General features: G+C 40.8%; 1 protein-coding gene across 2 annotated transcripts in view; it reads right to left on the minus strand.

Moving 5' to 3' along the window:
* The window catches only part of hexb (hexosaminidase B (beta polypeptide)), a 38,078-nt gene extending 19,053 nt beyond the window's left edge, over nt 1–19,025 (minus strand). Inside the window, exons 1-8 of one of the 2 annotated variants that reach the window (XM_078563874.1) lie at nt 18,534–19,025; nt 13,064–13,129; nt 12,325–12,371; nt 10,884–10,994; nt 9,887–9,988; nt 7,356–7,485; nt 5,037–5,217; nt 3,579–3,665 (exon numbers count right to left, since the gene is read on the minus strand). In XM_078563874.1, coding sequence (XP_078420000.1) covers nt 3,579–3,665; nt 5,037–5,217; nt 7,356–7,485; nt 9,887–9,988; nt 10,884–10,994; nt 12,325–12,371; nt 13,064–13,129; nt 18,534–18,945 — 1,136 coding nt within the window. In that variant the 5' untranslated portion in view covers nt 18,946–19,025. The remainder of the gene's footprint in view (nt 1–3,578; nt 3,666–5,036; nt 5,218–7,355; nt 7,486–9,886; nt 9,989–10,883; nt 10,995–12,324; nt 12,372–13,063; nt 13,130–18,533) is intronic. The other variant, XM_078563885.1, reaches the window with a different exon arrangement.
* Nucleotides 19,026–19,462: the final 437 nt, after the last annotated feature.

Here is a 19,462-nt window from a genome sequence, read left to right on the forward strand (position 1 = left end):
CCACAACGTAAGATGGAGACCCGCCAAAAGGTAAAAATCTCACCATTAGAGTAAGGATTGCACATCATCCACAAACTGCTAACTAATTGCCATTTATTATTTTATGCTTTAGCATTTCAACTTTATCACACAAAAACCAAACACGAAATTTCACTCTGATGTGAACAAATGCTGCTCATAGCACTTCATGTTCATTAGTCAGGGGAAAAGAACTTCAGGTTGAGCAAAGCAAAAATGCCTGTCTCATATCAACAAAACGAAAACATTTGTGGTGCCAAGAAATACTAGCAACAAATTGGGAACAATTCCCTTTTAAGTTACTGCAATAATTAATTTAGATTCTAAGCCTTCAGAACTGTACATTCTTTTACATTTTATAAACACTGAATATGGACAAACTGATGGAAGTGAGTGAGTGGGCAGAATGATGTCAGACGCAATTGAATATACTTGGTACTCACATCTACCACCCTTGTACCCAAAGGAAGTAGCGGTCATAAGAGAACCAAATAATTTAAGGATCCATCTGTATTAGTATTTTAATTTGCAATTTCAATGACCCAAAATTAAGTTTAGGTTTAATCACAAGAGATAAGACATAAAAGAATGTGGCACCACTGCAAGATACACATCTGGTGAAACAACATCTGGGTTCAGTTTTGGATGTCACAAATCAGGAAAGTTTTTTTAAAATTAATTCATGGGATGTGGGTATCTCTGGCTAGGCCAGCATTTATTGCCCATGCCCAATTGCCCTCGAGGTGGTGGTGAGCTGCCTGCTTGAACCGCTGCAGTTCATGTGGTGTAGCTACACCATTGTGCTGTTAGGGAGGGGGTTCCAGGATTTTGACCAAGTAACAGTGAAGGAGCAGTGATATTTCCAAGTCAGGAAGTGAGCAGCTTGGAGGGGAACTTGCAGCATGGCCTGAATTTCACGCTTCCCTGTGGGTGGGTTTTTAGGTTTGCGGTGATGGTGGGGAGTGGTGCAGTGCAGAGGCAGGGTAAAGGCATGTGAAATTAGGAACAGGATTCCTTTTGCCTTGCTGCCCACCTGGACCTTGCAGTGATCTTATGCTGGGGAGGACAAGGCCTCGGACAAGTTGATCCGCAAACCCTCAATTTTTAGGCAGGCGGGAGGATTTACCTGGCATGGGAGAAGGTTGATAAAGAAGGGTTTAGATCTCGGGCAGGAGGGGGGCACCTCCATCAGACACCCCCTTCTGACTGCAGGCACCTCTCCCTTAAGGTCCAGTGGCTGCTTGACCTCCCCACCCATGAAACCTAGACATCTACATGCACTTCCTCTTCAGTTCACTCCAGCTCCTGTCGCTGCAGGGACTGGAGAGCTGCTGGGCAATCAGATTGGCTGGCAGCTCTAAGGCAGGACTTCCACCGCATTGACAGGTGGAAGTCCCATCTGCAGCCAACTGACGCTCATTCTAGTGCAAATTGGCTGTGGGACACTACGAGTCAGCAGGGACGTGTTCGCCGCCGACTTTGGACAGCGGAAGGAGACCCCGGCATCCAGAAATTTCAGGTCGATGTATCTGTTGCCCCTGCCATTCTAGATGGTAGTGGTCGTGGGTTTGGAAGGTGCTGTCGAAGGAGCCTTGGTGAGTTCTTGCCACACATCTTGTAGATGGTGCACAATGCTGCCAATGTGCATCAGTGATGGATGAGTGCCAATCAAGCAGGCTGCTTTGTCCTGGATGGTATCAAGTTGTTGGAGCTGCACTCATACAGGCAAGTGGAGAATATTACATCATGCTCCTGACCTGTGCCTTATAGATGATAGACAGGCTTTGGGGTGGGGATGGTTGAGGAGAGGAGTTACTCATTGCAGGATTCCTAGCCTCTGACCTGTTCTTGTAGCCACACTATTTATATGGTTAGTCCAGTTCAATTTCTGGTCAATGGCAACCCCCAGGATGTTGATAGTGGGGGACTCAGCAACAATAACACCATTAGATGTCATGGGGAGATGATTAGATTCTCTCGTTGGAGACGGTCATTCATGGTGTGAATGTTACTTGCCATTTATCAGTTCAAGCCTGGATATTGCTGCATTTGGACATGGACTGCTTCAGTATCTGAGGTTAACCATGCTGAACAAATCCCTACTTCTGACCTTATGATGGAAGGAAGGTCTTTGATGAAGCAGCTGAAAATGGTGGGCCTAGGACACTACCCTGAGGAACTCCTGCAGCAATGTCCTGGAACTGAGATGATTGACCTCCAGCAGCCATCTTCCTTTGTGCTAGGTATGACTCCAACCAGCAGAGTTTTCCTCCTGATCCCCATTGACTAGTTTTGCTAGGGCTCCTTGATGCTGCACTCAGTCAAATGCTGCCTCGATGTTAAGGGCAGTCACTCTCACCTCACCTCTGCAGTTCAGCTCTTTTGACCATGTTTGAACCCAAGGCTGTAATGAGGCCAGGAGCCGAGTGACTCTAGCAGAACTCAGTCAGTGAGCAGGTTAATGCTACGCAAGTGCCACTTGATAGCGTTCTTGATGACCTCTTCCATCATTTTATGATGACCGAGAGTAGACTGACAGGGCAGCAATTGGCCAGGTTGGATTTGTCCTACTTTGTGTACAGGACATACCTGGGCAATTTTCCTCATTGCTGGGTAGATGCCAGGCATATCTTATATTTCAAGCCAAGCAGGAAGAACATGAAATGTGAAATTAATTGAGACATTTACATGGGAGAACAGTACTTGGGAAGTATAAAAAAGAAATAGAAAAAAAAAGGGGGAAAAAAAGAGGGACCAAGGGTCAAAGTTTGGCCTGAATGGCCTCATCATACAAATTTGAAATATATGCCAAATAATGAAAAATGTTACTGTAGAGCATGTTAACTGAATTGTGGATAGCAACAAGATTAACTTAAAAATAAAGATATTTGCATGAATTGCAGCAAGCAAACAGATCACTCATGACCTTACTAAATGGTGGAGCAGGCTCAATGGGCTGAAGGGCCTACTTCTGTTCCTACTGTGTATATTCATAAGAGCCTGTTCAAACAAGTATCTAATAAATATGAATTAAATCTAGGTGTATTGTGCATCTTATCATTTAGTATACAAGTAGAAAGAAAAATCTTAAGAATTATCAAGAGTGTGATTTGGAGTGTCTTGTATAGGGTTGAACTGTGGACCTTAAGAAAAAGGGGACAGCCATAGACTAGAAATTTGTGAAAGACATTCTGGAGAAGGATGGAATGGGTCAGTCTGACAACACAAGAGCAATGAAGAAGTTCTCAGGATAGTGATGAAGGAAGATAATTAGCGAATATCAAAAAAAGGCAACAAGGTTGGATTGACCACATTCTAATGCATGAGAAGTTGCTCAAAGAGGTGATCAAAGGAAGATGATTAGAGGGATGTAGACCAAGATGGAGAAAAAGAATGTCAGACAACTTGAAAATAGAAGGCTCTCATGAGCAATTGGAGAGAAAAGCACAAGACTATGAGGAGTGACAAAATAAGATGCCCTGCCCTTAGGCAGATCACAACTACTGATACAATTAGCCTATAACAACAAAATTACATATTTAATTCATCAAAATGCTTACTTTTGGATATAGAAAGATTCAAGTTTTCTGTAATCACTTCCAAAGCCTTGATTTTGCATGAACTGTGTAATGGCAGGATTAGATTTCCTATAAGAAAAATATAAAAATGGAGGTTCAAAAAAGAACAGTCTTGCTCCAGCCAATATCTTTTTTTAAAAAAAACCAAAAAGGCATTTAACAAGGATACATGCTTCATACAAATCAACTACACCCATACAGCAATATTGGTACAACTTGTTTAGGTATATTATGAAACAAGTGTGCAGACTTGCACAAGTTCATCCAGTTATGACTAACAACTTACATCAGTTACCAGTTGTATATACAATGTCATACTTCTGCAAGCACATACATGTACAGTAAAGTCTCATTCATCTAAAGGACTTTTTCAAAAACACTCCTTAGCAAAACATGGATCTGATTTTCCTTTGAGTCTGCAACTCTGCATTTTGCAAAGAAAATTCAGGTGCGTGATATCATCAAGTTTGTATTTATTTTTATTCTTTCACAGGACATGGGCATCACTGGCTAGGCCAGCATTTTTATTGCTCATCCCCCAATTGCCCTCGAGAAGGTGGAGGTGAGCTGCCTTCTTGAACTGCTGCAGTCTGTGGTATAGGTACACCCACAGCACTGTTAGGGAGGGAATTCCAAGATCTTGATCCAGCAACAATGAAGGAACAGCGATATATTTCCAGGTCAGGATGGTGAGTGGCTTGGAGGGGAACTTCCAGGTGGTGGTGTTCCCATCTATCTGCTGCCCTTGTCCTTCTAGATGGCAGTGGTTGTGGGTTTGGAAGGTGCTGTCAAAGAAGCCTTGGTGAACTCCTGCAATGCATCTTGTAGACGGTACACACTGCTGCTACTGTGTGTCAGCAGCGGAGGGAGTGGATGCTGGAGGTGGTCAATGGGGTGCCAATCAAGCAGGCTGCTTTGTTAAGCAACTGTCACTTGTACCAGCACTATGGTAGACAGACATGTCTGCGGCAAATTCATTGGTAAGGCATGAGCAAATAGAACACTTGCTGGTTCCCTCACTACCTGTGAGCACCCAGTCCAGTAGCAACACCCTTCAGGACTCAGTGATAGTACTACCAAGCCATTGTTCGTAGGGGACACAAATTCCCAATTCAAGAATCCATTCTGCGCTTTTACTTTACTCAGAACTACCTCCAAATGATATTTAACAGAAATATTAATTATTTTATTTCCAGAAGAGGCTGTAATTAAATCAGCAGGTTTCCTGATCCTATTTAACTATATACTTGAACAAATTCCTGTAGTATTGTTGAAAACGTCACTTGTGTTTTGCGGTTTTGGTTCTTGACTGCGCAAAGGAAGCCTACATCTCATAATTAGTAAGATATTTACTTAACTAAGTAGCATAATGACTAGATATTTCAATTGAGATAGTAAATAAATAAAGTAAGGTATACATTTTACAATAAATTTATGTACCAGCATTCAAAATTCACTTCATCTCCTCCCAAATGGATGTAAGCATCTGGAAACACCAAGCTGATCTCTTTAAAGAGTTGATTCAAAAAATCATAGGTTGTATTTAAAGAGGGATTTATAGGTCCAAATGCTCCAGTAGGTTTCTCACCATTATAACATGGAGTAAGAAGGTTTCTTATGCCTAGGCAAAGAGGGAGGGGAAGTTGTGTTACTCAAGCAAGGTCAGCACCACATTGTTCATTTAATTATGCAACTATAGTTCTTAATTTTTAAAAATTCTACCTTTAAAAAAGTGTACACAGGAACCTCATTAAGTGAATACTATGTTTTTAAAAAAATTTGGGTGTGTCTGTGTTCAAAGGCCACGTTGGGCAACAGAACACTTTTCGATTGTGTTACTAAAAACATACAGGTTCGGCCAGCAATGGCTAGGTGCAGAGGATGGCCCATCCACTTTGCCTCAATGTTATAGCTACAACCAAAAATAACCCTTTTCCCCTTCATCCTCTATACACATTACAATTTGGTGCTTCCCACACCAATCATCCTGTTTTTGTGCAAGGCAGCTCAATTGTTGCTAAAGTAACAGTCTTGTGTTAGACGAGGATAGCCATTTGGCTCAGCTCCTGAAAAAACTTATATCCACATGGTTCATTCTCCTATCCCATTTTAATTATTTCAGATATTCATCCATTCAACTTTTAATAGCTATTAAAGATTTTGACATCTGAGTCCCAATAATCTTTTGCGTAAAAAGAAATTCTAACTTTGCTTGTTGATAGAAACAGGAAATAGGAGTAGGTCATTCAGCCTTTCGAGCCTGCTCCGCCATTCAATATGATCACGGCTGATCCCCTATTTTAACACCATACTCCTGCTCTCCCCATATCCCTTGACGCAGTTTAGAGTCCAGAAATCTATTTCCTTCTTAAAATTATTCAGTGACTTGGCCTCCACAGCCTTCTGTGGTAGGGAATTCTTTAGGTTCACCACCCTCAGCGAAGAAGTTTCTCCTTATCTCAGTCCCAAATGGTCTCCCCCATGTCTTGAGACTGTGACCCCTTGTTCTAGACCCCCTCAGCCAGAGGAAATATCATCCCTGCATCCAGTTTATCCAGCCCTGTCAGAATTTTATATGTTTCAATGTTTCTTATTTTTCTAAACTCCAGTGAATATAAGCCTAGTAGGCCCAATCTCTCCTCATATGACAATCCTGCCATCCTAGGAATCAGTTTGGTGAACCTTTGCTGCACAAGGAGACCAAAACTGCACAGAATACTCCAGGTGTGGTCTCACCATGGCCTTGTACAGCTGCAAGACATCCTTACATTTGTGCCCTTTAGTTTAGCACTCAACTGTGAATAGACCCCTCCCTCCATTTATCTTACCATAATTTTGAAAAACTTTCAGATCTCCACTTAAACTGCTCTACTATAATTTCTCTTTCCTCATAGCCAAGGCCTCTCATCCCTGTATCACTGAAGTGACATGATCTACTTGTACATGGTACTTAAACATTATCCAGAGATAAAAAGTAAAAGGGCAGTATTTTACAGTTTCTCCAGTTCCAAAATTACAATTTTGCAATCCATTAAGAAACTTTAACCACCCCAAGCTGTTGCAGAGCAGTGCACTTGAATTTCACTTCCCCCAAGTTTTAAACAAAATTACTAAAATACAAACAGAATATTCTTTTAAAAAAAAGTGTTTTAAAGACAGGCTTGTATAGCGACCGTATCCTTAAAACGTGGGATCAGAATTAGAAAACTGAGGAGTTCTGATCCCGATAAGTTGTTTTTTTTTTTTAAAAACTGGAGTTTTACTTAGTCATCTTATGGCATTGCTCAGACAAAAAGAAAAAGCTCTCTCTCCTTCCGAACCTGCATTACAATTAGAGCACGACACTATAATAATTGTGGTCTCACCCTGAACACTAAAGGGGAGGTAAAGTGCCATAGCTGGGCTGTACTATTGTTCCTAGCTAGAAGTTTCCATTACAGTAAATATTCAGGAATACTCCGATTAACTAATTCCCATTTTAAAAGCTTACAAATTACATTTAAGTAAGTGAAAGTTTCTGCTTCTAAAAAAAAAGTTTAGTTAAGAAGAAAAAAAAATCCAGTTTCTGTAGAGTGTGATTAGAAACGCATCTTGGGTACAAACCGGCAATGATGCCTGAAGTGCCCAAATCAGGAAGGACTGCTGCTGACTAGTATCAGCATTACTCAGAAAAGTTCAAAACTGCCCTGTTTTTCCCTCAATGAAAACATAGTAAAGCCACAAGTGCAAAATTGCTTATTTCGGTGCTAATCTACTCACCTTTCCATGACTGCGTGTGCCCTGGAGTGTCAAACTCTGGAATGACCCGAATCCCCCTCTCACGAGCATACTCAATAATCATTTTGACATCTGCTAATGTATAAATGTGAGTGACTGGATGGTATGCACCCTACAAAATAAAAAAAAGGGACAAAAGTTTACAAGAATGTTGCCAGGGTTAGAAAAGTGTAGCTACGAGGAGAGAGAGATTGGATAGGTTGGGGTTGCTTTCCTTAGAACAAAGAAGGCTGAGAGGTGACTTGATTGAGGTATACAAAATAAATAAGGGGAATAGATAGAGTGGACAGGATAAAATTGTTTCCCCTTGGTGGAGAATTCTAGAACCAGGGGACATAGATTCAAGATAAGCGGCAGAAGGTGTAGGGGGGACATGAGGAAGAACTTTTTTTTTGTTAAAATGCAGAGGGTAATGGGTGCCTGGAATTCACTGTCCAAGTTTGTGGTAGAGGCAGAAACTCTAAAACTCTTTTAAAAAGTACCTAGATCTGCACCTTAAGTGCTGTAAGCTGCAGGGCTATGGGCCGGGTGCAGGAAGGTGGGATTAGAAAGAGCACCTGGGTGTCCTCGGGCTGGCATGGACAAGATGGGCCGAATGGCCTCCTGTGCTGTTACTTTTCTATGGTTCTAAAAAAAATTCAGATCAGCATTAAAAACAGAAAATTCCAGCGGAACAAAGATGCTAGCTGGAGTTTTGACAATTTGGTTCAAATTTTTTTTAAAAAAAGTAACATCTTTTCAAATTGTATGTACTACTGAACAATATTGAAAAAAGCATTCCAGGCATGTGCAGACTTAAACGCTGCTAACTGGAGCAGTGGTGAGATATTGTACTATACAGTAAGGAAAAAAAAAGTTAGTTTTAAAGTGAATGGTTGCTCTCCACTGCAAGCATGAGATGGGGTACAGGTAATTCAGTTGAAGCACTGCCATCAAAATAAAAGGGGCAAAACAAGCCACAGACTCTAAAGCACAGCCAAGGGAATCATGAGGCCAGAGATTTCAATCTGGTGTGGAACTTTATAGAAAGGTAGAAAGAGGGGCAAGGCCATGAAGAGACTTACAACACTGGGATGAGAATTATATATTTCAGGCGTATGGATACAATACAGTTCAATGAGGACAGGGTAATGCTCCCATGATCACATAAATCCAAGGGGCGTATTTTAAACACATGCACACAACTGATTTAACCATTATTGCCCAATTTGGATGTACCACATCAAGTACCATCAAGGCTTTGCTCTCCAGGACGATTTGGGAGTAATGAGCTGTTATCTCCAGCTTCTTTTTTCCCCACTTGCCAACTGTCTCCATAAACCCCACTTCCGTCCCCACACACCTTTTAAAGAACAAGTCCAAGAAGCTCATGGATTTTGTCACCAAAATGGAAACAATTCGCACAGCCAATTCGTTCCAACCACAGTTGTCCCCCAAGCCAAAAGCCATTCCTCACCCTGCTCTAAGCCTGAATTCACGTCTTTCTCCAGTTGTCACACATCACTCCACATGCTCTGAGCTGACCTTGCCAACAAGGTTCTATTCCTATTAACCAAGCAAAGACAAACTATTCTGTCTGTCCAATCAGTTATAATTGGAGGACAATTGTCTTGCAATGGAATGAACGACAAGCATGCAAAATTAAGTTTCCACTGGGGAAAAAAAAGTGCATGATGCCACTCATCACAAATCAGAAAGGAGGGAGTGTAAAAATCATGCTTTTATGGTCCTGCCAGCCACAAGCTATTGTGCGGGCCTTAAATGAAGCAGTGGCAAAAAGATTGCCAGTACTGTATTTAGTGGTTTAGAATTCAGGAGCACTGAAGCACACTCAAGGTCTCCAGGCCTTCTTTAATGCTTACCAACTTGTGTTTAGTATCTATACAGTGTGTGCGCACTCCAGATCAGAGATAACCTTGTAAGATAAGGTGGATTTGGATACTTCCATGGCAGTGGCTTTCCAGACATATTAATTCACCAGTATTGACTTACAATTAACAATACATTCAGAGAAATTATTACAAAGCAAACAAAAAGAATGCAGATTTAAGTTTAAACATTGAACATCACACAATTTTGCATTGTCAAACTAGAGCCTTCTGCATCATAGCAGAGTCACAAATTCTTTCCCGAATAGGAAATACCATGCTCACGTTACCAGCTCTTTAGATACTGAGGTATCAATAACTTAGCAAAAAGGGAAGTCTACAAGAGCGGAAGCTCTATATTATACTATTTGTTCAATCGTAAGTATACACAACTCTTAATGAAACCAAAGTCTAGGTTAGATAGATGCCTGTCTTGAGCGTCAAGCTGGTCAGTATAGAAACTAATTTCTATAATGTTTTCTTAATCTACCTACATTTCCACAAGCTTGTGGCATAAATGCAGTCAGGTTAGAAATCCAACTTTTTGTTTATGTTATTTACATTACTGAACTGGTGCTCAAGTCACTTTGTATCCAGAAAGCTGTATTTATATGGTTATAATACTGGTAAAATGTCTTTACTAACCTGTGCACTCAGCTCAGGAAAGCTGATACTTTGATATGGGAATGATGGGTCATCCACAATATGCCAATGGAAAACATTAAACTTATTGAATGACATAGCATCCTGAAAGAACAAAAATGTTAAAACTGAGATATAGCTTCTAGAATGACCTTTATAAGTCAATGCTAGTCACCTTGCTGTTTATTATAATTAAAAAAAAAGACAACATCAGCACACAAGACAATAAAGAAGCCATAACTAGTAATGAAAAGCAGTGCTTAACTGGCCAGTATCACACTGGTCTTGGAATCACTTGAGTCAGTCATACCATTTTCGTTGCATTCTTTTTTCATGTTGGAGCACTAGTACACAATATCTATTATTGATTCAATAGCTGACTAGTTTTCTTTTAAACACTATTCTCTAAAGTATAGCATGGGTACTAATTACTTGGCTCAGCAACTAAGCCGTTTAGTATAAAAACAAAATACACACACACACACACAAAGGATGCGAAGGCAATGCACAGAAGAGATTTACTAGAACTGTTCGGTGATAAGGAATTACAGTTAAATGGATAGACTGGAAAAGCTGGGCTTGTGTCTCCTCTTCTCTATTCCAAGGAGATTTGATAGAGGTGTTTCAAATTATGAAGGGCTCACAAAGCACAAAAAGAGAGCAAGGCTATTTCCATTGGCTATAGGGTGGATGGGCCAAATAGCCTCTGCTGTTCTGTGCTTTTCTATGCTTCTGTTAACATCCGATGAAAAGAAAAAAAAAAAATTTAATATCACGGGTTGAAGATTTTCAACAGATCAGAAACAGGAACCAAGTAAACCCACTCAGTTTACCCACCTTCATAAGAAATAGGCAGACACTTGTATATTTCCAGCAATTTTTATTTTCCATTTTAGATTCAGGTTCTTTTTGCTTTAGCTTCAGACCAAGTTTCTGGACAGCAAATTATAAATAATTACTCTTTACATACACAGAGTTAACATTCACTAGGGCTACTTACCAAGGTTTCAAGGATTACTTTAAGAGGTAAATAGTGCCGAGATGTATCAAGTAAAACTCCTCTGTGAGCGAATCTTGGAGCATCAAAAATCTCAGTTTTATTAATGAGATGCTGAAAGAGCAGAATGCATTTTCTTTTTGAATAAGTGGGTCAACAGGCACACATTTTTTCACCCGTGAAGAAGCTCTAAAAACTTCCAAACATTTATAACCTACAGAATATTAGTGCAGTTACTGAATATAGGCTCCTTCACACAGGACATGTAGTTCTATTGATGGGAGTGGGGTGCAGGAAAATACAGACGCTTGCAAACTGTAGCGGCAAGCAATTATTCATAAGTTTAAATTTTACTCATCTCCCCATCCAATATTATTTCATAAGCTGTATGGGTGTGCTTAGTAGTTTGGTGTAATTCATTGTCCTGAACTTGTAAGCTACTATACCAGAAGGAAAAGTGGCAATGCCAGTACTAACTTCACCATACCAGAGCCCAGCCATTAAAAAAGAGGCAGAAAAGAAATAGAGGCCTCTACCCTGGGCTGATGAGACACAAACTTTTGCACTGTCTCTGGAGTAATTACTCCAACCACCAACACAGCTTTAAAGCAAGATAATTAGTTACAATCTAGCTGCACACTTCAGTAAATGAATGGCAAGATATTTTTTTCTTGGTCTAACATGGCCAATAATGCATCAGAAATCATATGGTTCAGAAAAACAAATTCAAATCTAAAGGAACAAGAGGGTACAAAGATTCAGGTTCATGGCTATTTGCCATTGCACCCTCTAATTTTTTTTGTAGCCTAGGTGAGCATGACCACAAATGCACACTAACTTAAAAGGACCAACTTTTCCACAGCCTGGATGGGAACTTTTGTTGCAGCAGCTTACAGGGAACAGGGCTATTCTATTTCACATATTGCCCAAAGGTAATAGCAAAATGGGTTCCAAGTTATACCATTTGAGAACTCTGTGCAGAACATGATTTTTTTTGAAATATATTTTGAAAACTTATTTTTCCCCATTTAAAGTGGTGATCTCTGGAGCCAAATGCCTAATTCAAACATGTAAAAAGATAAACATGGATAAGTAACCCCACATAATGATAAGCCACACATCAGCAACTCTTTAGAAAAGTAGAGAATTACAATATAGGGTTAAGCATGGCATTTACCCTTTTGTCCAAGAAACAAAGGCAATATCTCAATTCTCCAGTTGGTGTACAAATGCATTACGCTCAGCAATGAGCTTGTAGCACAAATGGAAGCTAGCTGATTTGTCTAAACTTATTTGCTTAGTTAGATAAACATTTTAAAATAAAGTCTATACCTGAAGAACCCCAAAAGTCACTGCACAGTTTGAGAAACACTTTGACTAGGAGCAACAGAAAAACTACTAGTTTCTAAAATTTCCACAAAGCAAAATTCTGAAAATAACTTACAGTTTCATATTCATCTTCATAGACCAACTGGCTGAAGGTCTCTAGTCCTGAAACAAATTTTAATTCATATTTTAAAGCAGTATATATTCATACAAAGTTAATTAACAGTTTAGCTAGCCCACAAAGTCTAATTGGAACAGTAAAAACATTGTTTTGACAAGGATTTGATCTTTCTCCCACACCGAACAGTCTAAAACACTGGACTAAGTCATAATTCTGTCAACTCGGGCCATATTGTTAACCAAGCAAATGACTTTATATTTCACAAGCTTCTTCCACTTAACCATCCCTCAGAAGTTTACTAATTGATCCCAGATGTCATATTTAATTACACAGTTATATGGCATAACACTTCACTCATTATAAAGCAAGTGTCTATGACTGTGTGCAACATGGTACAAATAATATACATTAAATAAAGTATACTAGGATTCTCCCCAATAACTTGGTCCTGTTCAGCAACATGATGCTAATAGTCTTTCTTGTTTGATACCAACGTCAATCTTAAAAATTCAATGCTGGTGTTCCCTAGTGGGAAAAAATATCCACGATTCTATTATGGCCATTTTACTTAAATTCAGAAGAATTCTTTCCTCTACACTGTCTTCGAGAAAATCCAAATACATTGCACATAAAGAACAATGTAAAATATACACAGTATATCATACAAGTTGATTTGAAATACAAAGCTGCTAATTTAGCAAGATAAATGTTTTGCAGCAATCTTTCCAAGATTTACCTCGCAGTGCACCCCACACGGTTTGTGATTTCAGAGTAGCTATAGGTTGAGTAACGCTGATTTCATCTAAAAAAAAACAAACAAAAATAGAAATAGACAAAAATCTGTCAGATTCTGACCAAAAAAAGCAAAGGTCACAACTTGATTACATTGTGCATTAATGCTGATGGAAAAGAAATAACTTTAATTTATATGGCAAATTAACACACCCTTGGACAACTTCAAAATGCTTAGAGTCAGCTGGTAGCATGCTCACCAAAGTTCTGGGTTCAAATCTCACTCCAGGACTTGAGCACAAAAATTGAGGCTAATACACCGGTGCAGTACTGAAGGAGTGCTGTATTGTTGGAGGTGCCATCCTTCAAATGAGTCATTAAACCAAGGCCCCCATTTACCTGCTTGGGTGGATGTAAAAGATTCTATTACACTATTTTGAAGAAGAGCAGGGGAGCTATCGCTGTTGTCCTGGATTTATATTTCAAATCAACACCACACAAAAAAGAGAGATTATCTGGTCAAGTTGCTGTTTGAGTTTGCTGCATGTGACTTGGCTGTCACATTTCCTACATTACAACAGTGACTACTCTTCAAAAGTATTTTATTGGCTGTAAAGCACTTTGAGATGTTCAATGAGCATTAAAAGTACTATATAAATGCAAGTCTTTCTTTTTATTGTCAATTACTTTTGAAGTTCACTGACATACTGGCAAACTGAGCAGCCAATTTGTTCCATGTTGGCAAATGAATGACTAGATCCTATTTTGCTTCAAGAAATGTCAATCAGAATACAGGGTGAACCCTGCTGAATAGGGCCATAGATTCTTTTAGAATGGACCTCAGTTGGCACTTCCAACAATGCATCATTCCTTAAGTGTCAGAGTGAAGCCAGTCTAGATATTGGTCTGTTTTCCCACTGCCATGGCATTACTAAGCTGAACAACAAACTCTTGAATTAAATTTTGAGCTAAATACTAAATATATAAAGCTGCAAATTTATCAGCTCATCAGGATCTCTCATAAGACCCATGTAGATTTTCATTAGGCATTTAAAAAAGGTTCCACACAATAGATGAGAAAAGAATGAAAAAACACAATTGGAGGTAACTTTGAGGAACAGGTTAGTAATTGGTTGGGAGATAGAAGGCAGTAAAGATAAGGGAACATTCTTGGATTGGTGGAATTTGCAATTAGTGTTCCCCAGGGATCCTTTTTTTTTTACAAAAGCAAAATACTGCAGATGCTGGAAATCTGAAACAAAAGCAGAAAATGCTACAAAAACTCAGCAGGTTTAACACATCTGAGGAGAGAAAGAAACAGAGTTAACGCTTCAAGTCCGTATGACTCTTCTTCAGACCCAGAAGTGTCATATGGACTCGAAACATTAACTCAGTTTCTCTCTCCACAGATGTGTTAGACCGGCTGAGTTTTTGTAGCATTTTCTGCTTTTGTTTCATCTTCTTTCGGACCTTTACTTCAGCTTTTCACCATTTATATTAAAATGACTAGGATAGAAGACAAGAGAATAGTCTGTAGATTACACTGTTAGAAGCAAAAAGTTACAAAGTGAAATAGACCAAGTGAGTGGAGAAATATTGTGGTAAAGTTCAATGCAGGGGAAGGGCAGGAGATATATCAGAGCAGTGCAGTGGTTCCAACATGACTTGTGGGAGAAGACCACTGCACACTTCCTTCCAGTCTAAAAAAACATTATCTATCACTTGACCAATTTCTTATCCATACAGCCACTGCCCATCTAATCCTTTGGGCTTCAAGGATGATACCCTTATCTAACAAATCTATGGAGATCAAGGAATTAAAAAGAGCAAAGACAACGCAGTCAAGGCATGGATCTGCCATGATCAATCTACACTGAGGAAACTGTTTTTGAGCCAGTGGCAGTTTTCCCCATACGATTAACATCACTGAAAAGGCCAAGAACAGGAGGCCCAATCATAATAGAAATAAGTGAGCTGGGTGTGTTTTAAAAGAATGCAGTAGGACCATGGAAGATACTGCACTAATACTCCCCTCAGTCTCTCCTTTCTCTTTAAAAGGTCACATACCCAACACAAATAGGCAATAGGCTACAGGCTCTCCAACAATACCACATTGAAGCAACTTGTTAGTGGTCAGTGTTGGGACCCTTGCTTTTCTTTATATATGTGCAAGGCATAATTTCAACATTTGTGGATGATACGAAGACTGGGAGCTTTGTCAACTGCGATGAGGATAGTCTTGAGCTTCAAAATGGCAGACATTGGTGGATCAGACAGACAAGTGGCTGATGAAGTTCAATGCAGAAAAGTGTGAGGTTATTCATTCTGAAAAGAAGAATTTGGAGAGACAGTATAAAAAAGGGAGAAACTCTGAAGGAGGTGCAGGAACAGAGGGACCTCGGTATATGTGTACATAAGTCATTGAAGATGGCAGGGCATGTTGAGAGAGCAGTTCATAAAGCATATGGTATCCTAGGTTTTATTAATAGGGGCATTGAGTACAAGAGTAAGGAGGTAATGTTAAACTTGTATAAGACACTAGTTAGGCCTTATCTGGAGTACTGTGTCCAGTTCTTGAGTTCTTATCTGGAGTTCTGTGTCCACTCATACTTGAGGAAGGATATGAAAGTATTGGAGAGAGTACAGAGGAGATTCATAAGAATGATTCCAGGGATAAACAACTGTAGCTATGAGGATATTTTGGAGGGGATGGGTCTGTTTGCCTTGGAGAAAAGCTGCTGAGAAGAGACTTGATAGAGGTATTCAAGATCCTGAGGGATATGGACAGGGTAAACAGTGAGAAACTATTCCCACTGGAGAATATCAAGAACTAGAGACACAGATTCAAAATAATGAGCAAAAGGATTAGAAGTGATGCAAGGAAAATTTTTTTCACCCAGAGGGTGGTTGGAGTCTGGAACAAACCTCCTGAAAGGGCAGCGGAGGCAGATTCGATCAAGGTATTCAAAAGGGAATTGGATTGCTATCTGAAAAGAATGTGTAAGGTTACAGGGATAAGGCAAGGGAGTGGGATCAGGTAGAATGCTCTTTCAGCGAGCCAGTGCAGACTCGATGGGCCGAATGGCCTCCTTCTGCAATGCAAAGATTCTGTGATATGCGGCTCAAAACATTAAGTGTTTCTTTCTCCAAAGATACTGCAAGACCTGCAGTTTTTAATTTCAGATTTCCAGCATCTGCAGTTGCTTTTACTAAAACTTATGGGCTGCTCGGTGAATAGTCAATGCCAGTTCCCAAGATAGTGCCTCTGGTTGGCAATGTAGCTCAACATATCTGCAGCATTTTAGTGTATAGAAATTAGAGATATGATCACTTAAAACAAGTTGGGATAATAGTGTCAGCTATGGCTCAGTGGTAGCATTATAATCCACAGCCTTCTGACTCAGTAGTGACAGTGTGATTCCAGATTGCCTTGATTTTGCCAAAGTAACAGTGGCTAATGACGCATACTTATATACAATTTTTAAAAATTTATTTGTTCATTGGATGAGGGTTTCGCTGGCTAAACCAACATTTATTACCCATTTCTAATGGCACAGCAACTTCAGGTAAGGAGATGTGTGGTTAAATGTCAATATTGAAAAGTTGCTGCCCAAATTACTCCACTGTTAGCTTGGCAAAAATGGCATTTTGCCATATACCTTGGCACGAAACATCAAAATTTTGTATTGGTACAGTGAATACGTACTCAAACTTAAGATCAAGCTTCACCATTAAGTACTGGACCTTTGTAACAACATGATACTTGTCAATTATTGCCAAACAACCTCTGGCACAAATGTGGTGTCTCATTCCTTCGAGTATTAATAGTTGTCAGTGATTTTTAAAACATAAAATTTACAGCTCAGAAATAGGGTATTCAGCATATTGTGGTTGTTTCAGCTGAAATGAGCTCTCCAATCTAAATCGCACTTTTCATCTCTTTGTGTCCCTGTAGGTAATGGCACTTCCAAGTGCCTAGGTCAATGTTTTACAAAATGTGATTAGAGCCTCTGCCTCTACCAGCCTTTCAGGCAGCGAGTTCCTGACCTCTCTGGGGTGAAAAAAAATCTCCATTTTCCACTAATCCTTGCCAATTAATTTAAATCTATGCCCCCTGGCTACTGACCTCTCCCCTTAGTCTCTTCTGCTCCAGTCTTTCCCGATATCAAAAGTTCACCAACCCTGGAACGTCCTCATAAATCTCTTCTGTATCCCCTCAACTGCAATCACATCCATCCTGTAATGCAGTGACCAGAACTGTACACAGTACTCTAGCTGTGGCAGAACTACTATTTTTTATACAGTTCTAGTATAACCTCTGTGCTCCTATATTCTAAGACTCAGCTTATAAATGGAAAATATTCATTTTATCCTACCATTCATTGAGTATTCCCTTGCCTTATTTACCCTCCCCAAATACATTACCTTACACTTCTTTGGATTGAATTCCATGTGCCACTTTCTGTCCACCTGACCAATCCATTGATATCTTCTTGTAGTCTGCAGCTTTCTTCCTCACCATCAACCACATGGCCAACTTTTCCATCATCTGGAAACTTCTTAATTAAGGCCTCTACATTCAAGTCTAAATCACTGACCACCACCTGGAAGTTCCCCTGCAAGCCACTCACCATCCTAGCTTGGAAATATATCGCCGTTCCTTCACAGTTGCTGGGTCAAAATCCTGGAGCTCCCTCCCTAATAGCACTCTGGATGTACCTACACCACATGGACAGTTCAAGAAGTTAGCGCACCACCACCTTCTCAAGGGAAATTAGGGATGGGCAATAAATGCTGGCCTAGCCAGTGACACCCACATCCCATGAATGAATAGGGACAAACAAAATACATCACAAAAAGCAACAGATGTAATATTGAGCCCTGTGGACCCCCACCGGAAACAACCTTTCGGTCACAGGAACACCTGCTGACCACCATTAACTTTTGTTTCCTGCCACTGAACCAATTTGGATCCAACCTGCCATTTTCCCTTGGATTCCAAAGGCTCTCTTTTTGACCACCTTGCTATGTGGAGCCTTGTCAAAAGCCTTGCCAAAACCCACGTGGACTACATCAAACAAACCACCCACAACAACCCTCCCATTACCTCCTCCAAAAGAAAAATCCATCAAGTTAGTGGTGACATTTCCCTTCATAAATCGGCCTTTTCTATGATGATTTATATTGCCCCTCAATTCCTTCCAATAATTTGCCCACCGCTGACGTTGCACTGACTGGTCTGTAATTACTGAACCCAGGAGTAAAGAAAAAAAGTTTTAAATTTTTATCTCATGAAAATGGTACTTCATTGGCTGTAATGGGCTTTGGGACGTCCCCGAGGGCTTGAAAGGCGCTATATGAAAGCAAACTCTCCCGGAGTTTGGAAGGTGCATTGACATGGCGCCACACACGCCCCTGGGTGTCATTTCCAAGTGCACAGCTGGGGGCCCCCCAAGGAGCGGAACGATACTCACAAGCTTCATTGGAAGTGACGCTGGGATGCTGGTTGCACTCAGGGTCACTGGCGATAATAACGACCTGCAGCTGACGCAGTTCCTCGGTGTCGCCGGCGCTACCAGCCAGCCCTGGCGTATCTCTCCCGGCTGAGCTGCCGAACATGTAGTAGTAATACCTGCGGAAGGCGTTGTCCAGCATCGAGCAGCCAACGGCAGCGGTGGAGTGCGGCGAGTGAACGATCTGAAAAGTGAGGGCGCTCAGCCGGTAAAGCTCGGGGCCGATGTGGAGTTTTTGGGGTAAGGGCCAGAGGGAGCCGGAGGGAGAGTCCTGCACGGGCTCAAACACCGGCTCATCCTCCCCCCGGTAGGCGAGAGCGGAGCCGAACCGAAGCAGCAACACCAACAGGAAGCAACTTCTGAGCTTCGCCATGTCTAGGCGGACTGGGCACTACCGGCTCGCTCCCCGCTTTAAGAAGCCGCGCGGGACGGTCATGTGAGCAGCGGCCCTCACGTGACACATTCAAAAACAACTTCAACCGTCGGAAGGTGCCGCCCTCCCGCTCCCCTCAACCGCCCCGCCTCCCTCAGGCTCTAGCGCCCGGTCGTATCTCACATTATTTGCACCTGCCGAGAGCTGGGTGACCAGTGAGTTACCCCAGCGCAACCCGGCGGAAGCAAAAACAAAATCAAAGCCCTCCTGGGCACTACAGACGTTCTAAAACAAAAAAATAATTCTATATAATGTGAATTATAGTCTTCAGGCACAGGAAGCATTTGACCCATGGAGTTCATTTGTAGAGCAGTCCCATAGAACCATAGAAAAGTTGCAGCACAGAAAGAGGCCATTCAGCCCATCGTGTCTGTGCCGACCATTTCCTCATTCTGTCGCCAAAGCACTGCAAGTTTATTTCCCCCAAATGCCCATCTAATAATGAAATCATAACGTT

Source organism: Cetorhinus maximus, chromosome 2 (genome assembly GCF_964194155.1).
Source record: "Cetorhinus maximus chromosome 2, sCetMax3.hap1.1, whole genome shotgun sequence".
Classification (NCBI taxonomy): Eukaryota; Metazoa; Chordata; class Chondrichthyes; order Lamniformes; family Cetorhinidae; genus Cetorhinus; species Cetorhinus maximus.